Source organism: Chinchilla lanigera, unplaced genomic scaffold (assembly GCF_000276665.1).
Source record: "Chinchilla lanigera isolate Chin_1 unplaced genomic scaffold, ChiLan1.0 scaffold00054, whole genome shotgun sequence".
Lineage (NCBI taxonomy): Eukaryota > Metazoa > Chordata > Mammalia > Rodentia > Chinchillidae > Chinchilla > Chinchilla lanigera.
Window position 1 is genome coordinate 8,273,838 of NW_004955455.1, and position 14,879 is coordinate 8,288,716.

Here is a 14,879-nt window from a genome sequence, read left to right on the forward strand (position 1 = left end):
GGAAGGAAGGAAGGAAGGAAGGAAGGAAGGAAGGAAGGAAGGAAGGAAGGAAGGAAAAGGAAGGGTGAAGGACTCACTGACTTGACAAAGGGTCAAAAGGCAGGATACTAACTACTTGCCAAGGTCCTTATGTTTCTGATCCCACTAAATTATGAGTGCCCAGAGGGCAGGGTTTTAATTCTATTATTTCTATATCCGTCCCCAAAAAGGAGATGGCCCATAACTGGAGCTCAACAAATATTTGCCAAGACCAGGGCCTAGGTAGGTTCTACGCATGCACACATGCACTCACACACATGTCCCCAGTATGACCAATTTTCTATACTCCCTGTCAGGTACTGGTGCATGCTTCCCAAGCTGCTGACAATGAAACCAACCTGCAGTGCCAAGAAACGAGCCTTCAGCCAGTAAACACGGACCACGAATTCCAGCCAGCCATCCTCAAACAGGTCACGCTGGGATGAGGCAAATGACAGCTGCAGGAGGTCACCCAGGCAGTGGGTTCCTGGGAAGTCGGGACCAAACCTGCCATTCACCACACCAGTGGGGCAGTTCCGAGGAGACACTAAAAATCATCAGGCCAACAAGGCACCTTCATGTGCATCATCAAAATGCCCTTCTGCTCCCCAGAGGTTACTCTCAGCCCTCTCCACATCAACCCTCAATCTCCATGGATACCCTGAGCTCCTTGGAGCCTTACTGTCCCTTGAATAGCAAGTACCAGAGATCAGACCAATGGGGCAGAGAGGCAGAGAATCCAGGTGGGGGGCAATTTTACAGACTGAACTTTGAGCACGTCTGCATTCCGCCAGGGAGTAGCTGAAAAGTCAGAATGATCTAAATCATCTGGAAAAATTACTGAGGACACATAAAGCATTGAGTAGTCACTCTAAAACTGAAATTCAACTTCCTTTAATCCTGCAAAAGCAGGCAAGTGGCTCCCTCTGGGGAATCAGCTACTGTTAGCCACTTCTTGGGTATCCAGGAGATTTCTCTGGGACCCTGGAACTTGTCTGGGACCCTAACAAACCACCTCGGGAAATACGCCTGCTGCAGATGTTAAGTCCAAAGTCCATGACTCAGTGCCCTTGATTTAGCTTCCTCCAGCCTGACAGGGTTCAGAACATTACTTCACCATAGAACACAAAGTCGCCTACCTGCAGAGCTTCTGCCTTTCGTCAGTAGCCACTGGTCCAGCTGGAGCTCCATGCAGGAGAGAGACATCAGCATCATGTCCTGCAGAGTAAGCATGGGAAAGTCAGGAACAAAATTAAAGATTTGCCAAAGCACTGGGGGAGGAAGGCTACACTAAAACGTAATTTTTCCTTCTATTTTCCACTTCCTAAGTGATAATCAGTAGATATTTGCCAAAACATAAAAAGAGGCACATGGATCTACAGTAGGATAAGACTTGGGAGGGGCAGGAGACCTGTCTTCAGAATCCCGAGAAACTGTCCTACAGAAGAGGCAGCCCTGTCACTTGCCATGTGCCAGGCCAGGTGTTACATGCACACTACAGTGCTCCACAGCACGGGAGTACATCATACACAGGGCCCTCAAGGAAGCTGAGGCTCTGTGATAAGGAGGTAACTGCTAGCAGGCCAAACTGGAAAATGATCACCTGGTTTGCCCGGCAACCAAAGCTTTGGCTCCTGCTCCTCCACTCTGTCCCAGTGGGAACAAGCCTGAGTGGAAAGAACTAGCAGGAGGCACAACTCCAATGTGACCCACAGCCATAAAGACCACCTGGGTGGGCCATGATAGCTCCCCATGCTCCCACCCCAACCCCTGGCATTCCACCTCTAATAGGAGATAGGACCTAAGCACCCTGTGTTTCCTTGAGCTCTGGGAGACACCTGACAAAGGAGCCTGGGATGCAGAGTGCCGGAAGCCCCACTTCTCCTCCCCTAAACACCCTAATTAACCTCTGTACTTCTATATCCCCACCTGTTAAAAAAATGACTAACACCCTGGCACCTTAAACACAGCTAAACGCCCCTTTCCCCAAGCCTCTACCAGCAAGCTCTCATCCATCTCAGTGAATGACACCAGAGGCCCACCCCATGACTGGCACCTCTGACATCTACATCCAGTTCACCCCTTCTCCACCACCACTGCCAGCATCAAATACCACTATCACTCACCCTGCGTCAGCCTTCTGTGGGCTCCCTCACCCACCACCACCCTCCATTATATTCTCCACTCAGCCACCAGGGTTTTTCTGGGTGCAAACCAAGTCCTAGGCCTTCGTGCTTCAAACACCCCAGTGGTCTACATTCCAGACCCACACGTAGATGCAGGAAGGGGGCTAAACACATCAGCCCTACAGCTAGGAAAGATCCCTGTCGCTATCCCCTGGTCCCACACTGACGCTGGCCCACGAGAGGCTCCCAACCTTGATGTGCTTGTTGCTGCAGTCCCTCAGCAATGGGTTGGGCAGGCTGGTGCTGTGCCTCCTCCAGCTATGGTAGACGCTGAGCACGACCTCTGCTAGGCCCGGTGGCCACCTCAGCAGGAACTTGTTGCCCATGCCCTTCAAGTAGCGCATCATCAGCTCCAGGATGCCCCCATTGGTCAGGTTTTCCAGCAAGAACTTGTGCACATCCTGCTTCTCTGCCCAGGGAGGGAGAACAACCTGACTTGGATGAAGGCAACCTCCACTCCTGGTCACCTGTTTTCTTTGCAAGAGGAGACTCGGTGTCCTCCGTCCACCACTTAATCCAGATAAGCACTGCAGTGCTAAGGTCATACTGCCAGGACTCAGTACCTGACTGCAGCCAGGTGTGGTGGTGCACGCTTGTAATCCCAGCACTTGGGAGGCTGAGGCAAAAGGATTGTTGTGAGTTCGAGGCCAGCCTGGGCTACAAAGTGAGCTCAGGGTCAGCCTGAACTGCATAGTGAGACCCTGTCTCAAAAAAAAGACAAAAAACAAACAAAACGAAAAGTACCTGCCTATAGCCCTCACCAGCAGTGGGCAAGCCTCTTGAGATTGCCACATCTACATGGGTATCAGAGGGCTGTCTCTGTGTGCTGCCACATATACTGAATGAGATCATGCACACAGAACACAAAGCACAATGTCTGATGCACAAGGCACACGAAACAGTTGTGGTCACATACATTCAACTTGCACAGCCAAGCCTCTGAATTCAGCCTTAAACACACAGCCTTTGGGCTGCACAGCTAGTATGAGCTTGTCCATCTCAGCAGACCCAGCTGAATACAGGGCTCAGGCTCAAGGTAAATCCAGGCAGCTTCTTTAACCAACATTTAAAAAACACACCAGAACCTTTGTTCCTAAACAAAATCCAGGCAAGTTATATGATAATGGGAAGAACTATTCCCAACAGTGACTGATCACATCATTGATTCCTACCAGATTCCATGAACGTGGCTGAGTCAAATGACAGTCGATGAGGCCCCATGTTCGAGAAGCTTTCCAATTTGGCTTCTGACTGGACTTCATAGTTATTAAAGGGATCATCTTCCTCCTCGGGGTCCAGCTTTCTTAACCTGCATGGAATACACCAAAGTAAACAAAGCCAGACTGCTCATTCTTTTGTGTACTGGGGATTGTTTTGTTTTGGGGGTGTTTTCTGGTACCAAGAATCAAACTCAGGACCTTGTGCTTTTCCAGGCAGACTCTGTGCCACTGAGCTATATCCCTGGCGTGTACTGGGGATTGAATGCAGGGGTTTGGACATGTTAGGCAACCCCTCTATCACTGAGCTACATCCCCAGTCCTTTTTACTTTTTAATTTTTTTTTTCCAGTACCAGGAATTGAACTCATGACCTCGGATTTGCCAGGCAGGCGCTGTGCTGCTGAGCTAAATCCCCAGCCCCCCCTTTTTATTTTTTGAGACCAGAGTCTAAGTTGCCCAGGGTCATCTCAAACTTGTAATCCTCCTGCCTTAGCCTCCCAAGTCACTGGATTACAGATATGCACCACCATGCCTGGCCACACTACCTATACTGCCACAAGACATCTGAATAACTCCCCAGTAGAGAAACTAAATATAAACCAGGATGAGGGAGATGAAAATAGGTGGGTGGAAGGATCTAGTCCAGGCCACTGGGAGGATCTGTCTCTCTCCAAGGCTCCATGAGCCGGCAACTGGTCTATACCATCACTCACTTCCATCTCATGCCCTAAGTGCAGGAGATCATGCTTGCAGGAAGCTTACCTTCTAATGGGAGAGACAGACAATAAACAGGTATACAAACACAACCCAACTAAGGACCAACTGCAACAGTGCTTGAAACAGAGTCATGAGGGCCCTGCCTTAGAGAGTAGAATCAGAGGAGTGTTGCTCAGGCTGGCATCAGAGGAGAAGGACTGGCCATGCAAAGAATCCAAACAAGAAAAATTTATAAAGCAGATGCCAGAAGAGTATCACACGTTCTGGGATCTTGGGGGAACCCAGCAAACAGGGAGAAAGTGGGTGGAGGGTAACAGTGTGAGGGACTCATCAGGACTTTCTGAGTTTAGTCCCTCCATGGTTCCTCACAAAACATCAGGCCAGGCCCAGCCATTGGACACAGGAGGCCTCTCCCAGCAGGTACTACTGTTTCAAACTCCTCTCAAGTTTGACCACGCTTGTGGATTTTTTCATCCCAGCAGCACACTCAGGCACTTGTAAATTTCTTCACTTTCTTGCATGTACTCTCCCTGAAGATTCCATTAGGCAAAGATTCCATTAGGCAAGTTATCACATTATTCTTGCCTGAGCATTTAAAGAAGCAAACACTAAAATTTCACAAGAAACAAAATAAAATAGAAACCACTTCACATAAAGGGGACTGAGGGAACAACACCTTAGGATAGGACAGCATGGCTAAGGGAAAGGTGTGGGCACTCAACCAAAGTATGGTCCTGTAGCTCTCCCAAGAGGGAGCCTTCTCATGGTACCACACCCCCATAGAATCGTCAGAAGGTACAGCATGCTCACCTCAACCCTGTGTCAACTGCATACTCATGGTACCACACCCCCGTAGAATCGTCAGAAGGTACAGCATGCTCACCTCAACCCTGTGTCAACTGCATACTGAGAATAAACTTTTTCCTATGCATTCAGCCTTCTTTACAAAAAGCCAAAAAAATTAGGAATCCTGCTGTAAAACAGACTTATAATTCTCCTAACACTTCTGGTTCCTCCTGCAAACTGTGACAGAGTCACCACTGAAATAAACTGTCACAGGACAAGATGAGAGCTGAGGACCACCGGCTGCCATGGCACAAGTGGTGTTTGGCACACACGCCCACGATGTGCTGCCGTGTCACACCCCAAATGTAACACGGCCAAGAAACCATGGACTGACACATCTGGAAATGTAAACCAAAATAAATCTTTTTTTTTTTTTTTTTTTTTTGAGACAGTCTCACCAAATTGCCCAGATGAGCCTTAAACTTGCAATCCTCCTGCCTCAGTGTGCTGCCTCTAGCTCCATGGGCCCAAAAGATGAACAAGTAAGAGCTTCAGCCTTTAGGAAGTTCAGAAACAGGGAGAGGTAAGAAAAAATACAAGATTCCAATCCAGTGAGATCTGTGCTTTGGATACCTGCACAGGTGTTATAGAAAAACAAAGGAGATGCCCAGACGGGAGTGGAATGAGAAATGCTATTGGCTTATTTCTGCAAATCAGAAAAAGTGTGCACAGTACCTGGATGGCAAGAACTTCACCAGAAGCTCTTGGAAGTCTACTTTCTCTTCTTTTTTGCATTTGGTGTTTCGAACACGGGCAGACCTTCGCTTTGCCGTCTCCCCACATTCCTCTAGAATCTTCTTCCGCTTTACCCCTTTCTTGGATTTATCTCCCCCAGAAACATCACCTTAACAAAGAGTATAAATTAAAATCTTACAAGGCGGCAGGGGTGACAAAATGCACTACCCAGACATGTCAGCCTCCTTCTTTTATAATTACCAGTACTGAAGCTTTTTTGACATTCAAAAATCGTTCTTCCGTAAGAGTCCTGAATAAAATTAAGTTTAAACCTCTTAATTCTCACACCCTTTCTGAGTTGACAAGGCCCATGTGCCAGGTCTCCAAATACCCTATTCCCCACTCTGGAACTCACTCAATGTGCCTGGAATGGGTGGACCAGTGTCACTGACCCTATCCACAAGATATGAAAAGAGCCAGGTAACTATTACCTAAGAAGCGGAGAAACATTATATATGATTTAAAAAGTTAGTAATAACCAAGCAGGTGTTGATTCAGACTTTTGTTCATCTGACACTCTTTTTGGCTGTGACAGATACCAAAGCTCTTGTCAAAAAAAATTTTTTTTACAACTCCAGTAACAATAAAAAGCAATACAACAGTACAAAACTATACTGCCACACCCAATGTGACTCTACTGACTTGTTTTCTGAAGTCAAAGAACTCAGAATGCACACAGGAAACAAGAGGGACCTGCTGGTACCCACATCACAAGAGGGAGAGACTTTTATGGCATGACAGAGCAGCCAGCCTGGCAGGAAGGTCAACAAGCAAGGATCTGTCCTTGAGCACCTACAACCTCCCTGCAGGGGCTTCACTGCTGAAGCGCTGGTTCTGTAGGTAGGCTGACAGGCTCCTCTACAGAGCTAGCTGCTCCCACTTCACTTAGGCCCTAAGGATGAGTACAACTCATTTCCCCGGAAAAGCCAGGTCCTCACAACTTCTTGTCCTACTGGGATCATTAAATGGGGTCTCTCCAAAAGCCAGCTCCAAAAAGGGCTGTTCACCCATAGCAGCACCTGTGTCCAGCAGGCCAGGACTATGTAGTGGGAAGCTGGTTGTAGCCACAGGGGCATAGGGAAGCACAGGCTCAGCCACAGCTATGGCAGGGTTGGCACTGATGGGGCTCGGCTGGATCACACTGACAGGTGTCACCACCATGGAGGATGCTGGCAGATGGTTGGGGTCCTGGTACTCAGACAGGTCAATCCTCTTGCCAAGGCTGGGCCGCGGGGGCTCACAAGTGGTGAGGTGGTTGTACATGGCCAGCAAGCTCTCTCCAAGGCACTTCCACCTGCAGAGAAAAAGCCAGCACACCTGGTCAGCACTCTGTCACAGGGGCCAATTGGCCTGTGCAGAGGCAGCAGAGCTGTCCCCAGAGCTGCAACCACCATGGGGGACCAGGGGAGACAACATTTTGTCATTGTTGGAACTGACAAAACTTGACTTCTGAAGATGGCGCAGCCTGAGCTAGAGGAGGACCAGAGGCCTGGCATCCTCCTGCCCTCGCCCTGGCAGAAGTCCCCGGTGTTCTGTTTTATTACCACGATGACCCTGAAAGAAAGGCATGCTACTCTCCCCATTTTTAGGGAACAGTATGTAATGTCCCCAGGGGCACTCAGCTAATAACAGTGAGAATGCCAGGACCGGCTGCTGGTGTGTCTGACCTGAGAGAGGAGCTCCAGGCTACTGTGTGACAATGCCTCTCTGTGTGCACATGGGGGAGGTAATAAAATGCTGGTACCAAGGCTTACTATTTTTCTCCATTTTTATTTTTTATTAGTACATGTTTGTGGTACATAATGATCAGATTCCTCATGGGGAACTGGTACTTGTACATAATATATATCAGTTCTTCTTCATCCCCTTCCCTTCCCTTTGCCTTCCTTCTATCTCTTGGTCCCCTTCCCATTTGCGAAAGATCTATTTCCTATCACTGTACCTATCTTTCATTTTGCTCTTCATTCATATAAGAGAAATCATGTGGTATTTAACTTTGTGTGTCTGATTTATTTCACTTAACATTCTAGTCTTGCTGGGCGTGGTGGTGCATGCCTGTAATCCTAGCACTCGGGAGGGTGAGACAGGAGGATCGTTGTGAGTTCAAGACCAGCCTGGGCTACAAAATAAGCTAAAAACCAGCCTGAACTGCATAGTGAGACCCTGTCTCAAAAAGACAAAAAAAAACTGTAGTCTCAAGGTGCATCTATTTTCCTACAAATGACTCATTTATCCTTCTTTATGGCAGAGTAGTACTCTACTATATATAAATACCATATTTTCTTTATCCATTCATTTGTTGATGGATATAAAGGTTGCTTTCAAGATTTAACTATTATGAATTGTGCTGCTATAAACATGGACATGTACTTATCACTATAATATGATGCCTTTAACTTTTTCAAGAAGATACCTAGAAAGGGAATACCTGGGTTGAATGAAATTTCTACTTCTAATGTTTAAAGAATCTCCATACTGATTTCCATAGTGGTTGTACTAGTTTACATTCCCATCAACAATGTAGAAGGGTTCCTTTCCCCACCCCCAACCCTGCCTCCCTGGTATTTGTTGTTTGATTTCTTGATGATAGCCATTCTTTCTGGAGTAAGATGGAATCTTAGTGTTGCTTTAATTTGCATTTCAGATGTTGAACATTTTTTCATATATTTATTAGCCATTTGTAATTCTTCTGAGAAGTGTCTGTTCATTTCAGTTGACCATTTTTTTATTGGATCCTTTATTTTGGGTGGTCTAATTTTTTTTAAGTTCTTTATATATTCTAGATATTAGTCCTCTGTCTGAGGAATAGCTGGCAAATTTGTTTCCCATTGTCTCTTCACTCTGTTTGTTTCTGTTTGTTTGTTTTGGTTTTTGAGATGGTTCTCACCAAGCAGTTCAGGCTGGCCTTGAACTCACTATGTAGCCCAGGATGGCCTTAAACTCAACGTGATGCCCCTGCCTCAGCCTCCCAAGTGCTGAGATTATAGGCATGTACCACCACTCCTGGTCTCTTCAATCTGTTGACTATTCCCTTTGTTTTGCAGGAAATATTAATTTGATATTCCACTTGTCGATTCCTGACGTTATTTCTTGTGTAACTGAGGTTCTGTTCAGAAAGTTCTTACCTGTGCCTCCAGGTCCAAGAGTTTTATCTATTTTATCTTCCAGCAGATTGTTTCTGTTTAATGTTTAGATTTTTACCCATTTTGATTTTAGTTTAGTACATGGTGAGACATACAGGTCTAGATTCAATCTTCTGCATGTGAATAGCTAGTTTTCCCAGTACCATTTATTAAACAGGCTATCTTTCCTCCAGTGTATGTTTTTGGCCCCTCTGTCAAAGATCAGATAGCTAAATGTCAAGGCACACTGAATTTATTTTTTTTTTAATGGTAGCAAAGTTTACTTGAAAAGTAAAAGTGAAGAGTGAGAAGAAACGTTCTGCAGAACAAACCTGGCCCAAGTAAAAGAAGAAAAAGCAAGATAAAAGTATACCCTGGAGGCGCAGGGCAGGCTACCATGAGAAAAGCCACAATAGCAAGCTTTTCATGGCATCTGTGTCCTTTCATATCATCCACCTCTCAAGGAAACACACCAGAACTTCTATGTACAAGTTCTAACAGGCAGAAGGCACGCTAAATTTAAAGGTACAAGATTCATGCCAGGCATGGTGGTACGTACCTGTAATCCCAGCACTTGGGAGGCTAAGGCAGGAGGATTGTCATGAGTTCCACTCCAGCCTAAGCTACATGTGAGTTTAAGGCCAATCTGAACAACTTAGCAAGACCCTCTCAATTCCCCCGCAAAAAAAAAAAAAAAAACAGATTCAGTGTCGAAATTTTAAAGCAGAAATTGAACGCCAGAGGTAAGTTACCCCAACTCCAGTGGACCAGCACATCACAAGGCACCCCATGTAGTCTTAAAAGAAAGCACAGATATGACAGCCAAAGAAGTCCACACCTAAGACTAACACTAGGCTTCCTGGTATCCTGGTAAGTGCTTGGCAAACCTTAGTTTTATTTTCCCATCTGGATAGGACAGACTATAAAGGCACCTTACAGGAATGTGGCAGGTGGCTGTGGTCAACAATGGCAAGAGCAAAAATGATGCAGATTAGGCAAGCCTGAGCAAAAGGGGCTTCTTAGTAGCCCCTCAACGAACAGTACATGTCTCTTGCCTTCTGGACACGATGCACCCAGCCCCCTCCCATCCACCAGCCCTGAGTCAGACCTGGGGTTTCCCACTCCTATGTAGGGCAGTGTCCCACATCAGGGCCCACCAGCCAACCCAGCATTCCCCAGAGTCATGCAGCAACCTACGTGAAGAAAGGGATGGGCTGCACCAGCTTCAGGTCCGGCTCCTTCTCTCGCACAAGCAGCGCTTGCCTCTTCTTTCGCAGTTCCAGGGCCTCATCTACAATGGCTTGTGTCTCAGCTGCACTCACTGACACATCATGAATCGACATGTCACTGAAAATGTGGAAGACAGAGAGAAACTATAATGTCGTAAACTAGAGCCAAGGCTAAAATTATTGGCAGGGTTGTACTTAAGTTAATAACCTTTAATCTGTACTGATTCTTCCTGCATATAAAATAACTCCTTGAGTCTGGCCTCAAACGGGCAGTAATTAGCATTCTTAATATCCACAGACAATGGAAATGACTAACACCCATTGCTCCTTTCACAAATTCACAACTAAGCAGAGAAAGGGTTTTCATATGCATTAACAGTATCACTGAAAAGCCAAAGAAAACGAAGTTGTGCTCTCATTTATAGAAAGTTTTAAGAGAATTTATCCCATATACCCACCCCACCAAAAAGTCATTAGATAAACCAAGCTCACTAAAATATAGTGTCCCCCTAAAATAGAAAGGGCAGGGACTTTGAGGCCTCAGATCCCTCTCCCCCACCATCACACTCTGCCTGAGGAGACACAGTAACACCTGCCCTCCTGCACAGCTTGTCCTGATGCCTCCCAGCACGGCGACTTCACAGAGCCACTCCTTTAGGGACTAACTTATGTCTAATGTCTGTTTGTCATCTCCTCTAAAGTTAGTTCTCTCAGGACAGATGTAAGCACAGACACAAACTCTGGGGGAAGAACCACTAACCCCAAACAAGTGAGTTCCAGGAACCAAGAAACGCCAGAGGGCATGAGGAATGGGCTTGGCTGAGCACGGGGGAGGCAGTGCAACTGGGCGTGGGATTGTCCTAGACACAAGGCAGGAGCAACCCAAGATCAGAGGCACATCTGGAAAACTGAGCTCGGACAGTAGTGGGGACAAAACTAGGCAAGGAGAAAGGAAGCAAGGTGGGCAGCACCTTGTCACAGCAGCCAGTCACAATGATGTAGAGAAGAGCTAGCAAACCCTGCCAACTGCCAGGGCAGTGGGAAAACAGCAACAACTGTGCTTAACCTCAGCCTGAGGAAGAATTGCTGAGATCAGGTATACTTGAGAGGTAAACAAAGCAAGTCGAGGTAAGCTCACTGGATAAGGTATCACAGTTCACAGGTTCCACTGCTGGGAGGTCAACTTGAGAAGAGAATCAGGTGCACTGTGACACTCGCCAACCACATGGGGACAGGCAGGATTTACCATTTGAGGAACATTCGGAGTGAGTCCTTCCGGAGACAAGGCTGCTCCTCAAAGATCTTCTCTTTGAGAACCAGCCCTTTGCTGTACCGGCAATCCTTCTCCAATGCTTTGCAGATGAAGTACAGACACGCTGTCAGTAAAAGCAACAGTTTAGACCTTCTAAGACTGCACTCTAGAATCACAAATGCATGATGATAATAACAAGATATCACTTTAACCACTTCAATCAGGAAAGATTTCTGAGATTGTGATACCCAAAGTAGACAAGGCTCTACAAGATGAACAGACTCAGACACTGCCAGCAGAGAATAAAATTTATAACCCCTTTTAGAGGACTTCAAACCAGTAACCCCACTTATAGGGCTCATAACTATCAGTTATCAGCTATTGCTTAGCTGGAAAATATTCTTCAAAAAAATCTGATAAATATGATGTTGGCCATGGAGGACTGGTTAAGTGAAATTTGGCCAATCCACACACATTGGGTTATCAAGTGGGTGGTTACTGACCAGAGGGAGGAGGCCACAATACAGCACTGGGCAGAGGGAGGGGACAAAACAAGTGAATCCACATGTACATATAAAGCTGCTTGCTTTTATTTTTGTTTACTGTATTTTCTAATTTTTCTCCTTTTTTCCCCTTTTAAAAACTGGTCTTACAATTACTGCCTATCATTTAAGACACATACATCATTCGTTTTAACGTAACAGAGTCTTCTCAAGCCGCTGATCTGGAAAGCCTGAGCAAATTCTGGCTCCTCCAGGAGTGAAAACAGTAACACGTAAACTAATGCATGGATAAAAATTGGAAGCCGCAGCCTCAGCAAACGACATGTGAGCTATGACAGCCTTTAACACTTACAAGTGGGAACAGCCCTTGGCAGACAGTATCACTGTGGTCCCCAGACTGTACTGCCAGGTCTCACCAGTGAACACACTGGGAAATGGCACAGTGCACAAGAGCACCAGCTCCACTCTGCCTAGGCACTTTGATTATCCCCATGCCCTGCTATACTTCTCAATTTGAACGTAGGTAGACTGTAAATCACTCCTATCAAAAACAAGCAGAAAAAGAAGGAACAAAGGATTAGGAGCAAAACAAGGAGCAAAGAAGTGCAGACCCAGGCATGGAAGCCTTGGGAAAGACGGGAGTGATACACACCCTAGCACACCTTTTCAGGAGCTGGGAGGCCTGCTCACAAAGTTCAGCAGGAGCCACACTCCCAAGGCTTGCAAAAGCTGTGCAACCTGTGCATAGGAAAAGGTCTGCACAGTCCTAGCATGGGCCAGAGCCACAGAGTGAGCTGCCTGACAGACGGCAAAAGGTGCCTGCCTCGGGCAAACAGACATGGTTCCTCTGGGACCCAGTGAGACTAAAGGGTGGCCATCAGCAACTTGCAGAGAGAAAACCAGGGAGGCACTGAAGCTTAGATGCTGCTGCTTCTCAGCAGGCATGTTAGCACACTACGCTTACTGTCCCACAGAGGAAGGCCTGAGAAAGCTCAAGGGAACAAGAGGAGAGCAGCAGGCCTTCACCAGTACCCCTGCTTACCCACCTTATTGAGCATCAATTTAACACACTGCTCTTACTTTTTGGTCAGGCCTCTCAAGGGACTCCCACAGATAAAGGTATTAGTTCAGTCCCTGGATAGTGAATTTTATGTGTGAACTGACTAGACCAAAAGGTGTCCAGATTTTGGTCAAACATTATTTTGGGTGTTTTCTGGATGAGATTAAAATCTAACTCAGTAGATGGAGTAAAGCAGGTTTCCCTCCCTAATGAAGAGGCGACTCAACCAATCAGGTGAGGACCTGAACAGAACAAAAAGGCTGACCTTCCTGAGTGAGAGCTGTTCCTATGTGACTGCCTTTAAACTGGGACACTGACCTTTTTTACCTTCTCTCTGGAACTATACCAGTCTCCTAACTCTCAGGCCTTTAGACATGGACTGGAACTATACTACTACTTTCCTAGGTCTCCGGCTCACCAACTCATCCCGTAGATCTGTGGACTTGTCAGCCTCCATAAATGTATGACCCAATTCTTTGTAAGACATCTCTTTCTATACATGTGCATATATCCAACTGGCTATTTTTCTGAAGAATCTATACACAGTCTCCCAACCCTGTCTTTCCCACAATGCCTGATGGTTACCAAGCCTAACTCCTACCATGAGAGAGGAATGTAAAGAAGTAAGCCAGTTGGCAAGGGAAGGAAGACTGACCCTGACAGTGGTACTCAACTGTGGAAGGAACGCCGAGAAAAGACTAAACACCTCTGGAATAAGAACCTGCAGAGTTAATTTGTTGTTGTTGTTGTTTTGGTCTTTTTGAGACAGGGTCTTGCTGTGCACTTCAGGCTGGCCTTGAGCTCACTTGGTTGCCCAGGCTGGTCTCGAACTTGCAAAGATCCTCCTGTCTCAGCCTCCCAAGTGCTGGGATTACAGGTGTGTGCCACCACGCCTGGCCTAAAGTCAAATTATTGACCCACAAAACTTTCATATTCTGTTGGTAGTTAAAAATGGGGCAACCTCCAGAACAAGTACATATATCCACCAAATGATTTATACAAGAACATTTGTAGCAGCATTACGCCTAAGAGTCCAGATCTGAAAAAAACTCAAATGTCCATGCACAGAATGGCTAACTTGTACAGATGCACATAAGAGACTACAAAGCAAAAAGGAGGCCTAGCAGTGGATGTGCCCTACAAGGGTGCACTCGGCAAAAGAATGACAAGCAGAGAGCACCGAGATGACCCCACCTTGAGGAAGCTCGGGGACAGGGAAAGCTGTCTCCCGCAACAGAAAGGAGAGGTCAAGGCTGCCACAGGGATTGTAATGAGCAGAAAGGACCCAAGCAGCCTGGGGTGCAGCAAATGTTTTACATCTTGGAGTGGTTTTCAGGTATACAAACTGAAGGCTCTCACTGTACACTCTGTTGTATGCTTTGTCTCAATTAGAAAGATTTTAAAAGTGGTTCTAAAGAACAAGAACTGGAGGTACAAAGAGTAAGCAAGGCTTTCTACTTCTTAACATAATCCATCCAGTGGCTATATATCTTTCAAAAAGAAAGGTAGAAAAGCTTCCCAGCTTTCACAACTGAGAAATGTTTGTTTAAGCCACCCAATCCATCACATGTTGTTAGTTGCTAGATCTAAAACAAATTGGTACTGAGAAGTGGGATGCTACTGTAACAAATAACTCCAAATGTGTAAGCAGCTTTAAAATTAGGTAATAAGTAAAAGATAAAGAGGTTGAGGTGCAGGCAAGAAAAAGCCAATATTGCCATGCAGGTGATTCTGATGAAGGCTCAGAAAGAAAACAGATATAGAGAAAGCTTCCATCTTCTTAAAATAATGATTTACAGAATACTGGTGGAAATATGGATGCTAAAGGCAATACTGCTGGAGTCAGGTGGAAACGAGGAAGACGTTATTCGATGATAAAGAAAAAGTAATCCTCATTATAAAGCAGCAAAGCATCTGGGTGAATTGTATTTTGTTCTAGCATTCTTTTTTTTTTTTTTTTTTTTTGTTTTGTTTTGTTTTTCTCCGGTACCG

The 14,879-nt window shown here is 46.0% G+C and overlaps 1 protein-coding gene across 6 annotated transcripts in view; it reads right to left on the reverse strand.

Moving 5' to 3' along the window:
- The window catches only part of Cabin1 (calcineurin binding protein 1), a 150,568-nt gene that overhangs the window by 111,473 nt on the left and 24,216 nt on the right, over positions 1-14,879 (reverse strand). For 5 of the 6 annotated variants that reach the window (XM_013520400.1, XM_013520401.1, XM_013520395.1 and 2 more), the window contains exons 7-14: positions 11,319-11,448; positions 10,041-10,190; positions 6,741-7,015; positions 5,662-5,830; positions 3,377-3,513; positions 2,396-2,613; positions 1,158-1,236; positions 378-565 (exon numbers count right to left, since the gene is read on the reverse strand). In XM_013520400.1, coding sequence (XP_013375854.1) covers positions 378-565; positions 1,158-1,236; positions 2,396-2,613; positions 3,377-3,513; positions 5,662-5,830; positions 6,741-7,015; positions 10,041-10,190; positions 11,319-11,448 — 1,346 coding nt within the window. The remainder of the gene's footprint in view (positions 1-377; positions 566-1,157; positions 1,237-2,395; positions 2,614-3,376; positions 3,514-5,661; positions 5,831-6,740; positions 7,016-10,040; positions 10,191-11,318; positions 11,449-14,879) is intronic. The other variant, XM_013520399.1, reaches the window with a different exon arrangement.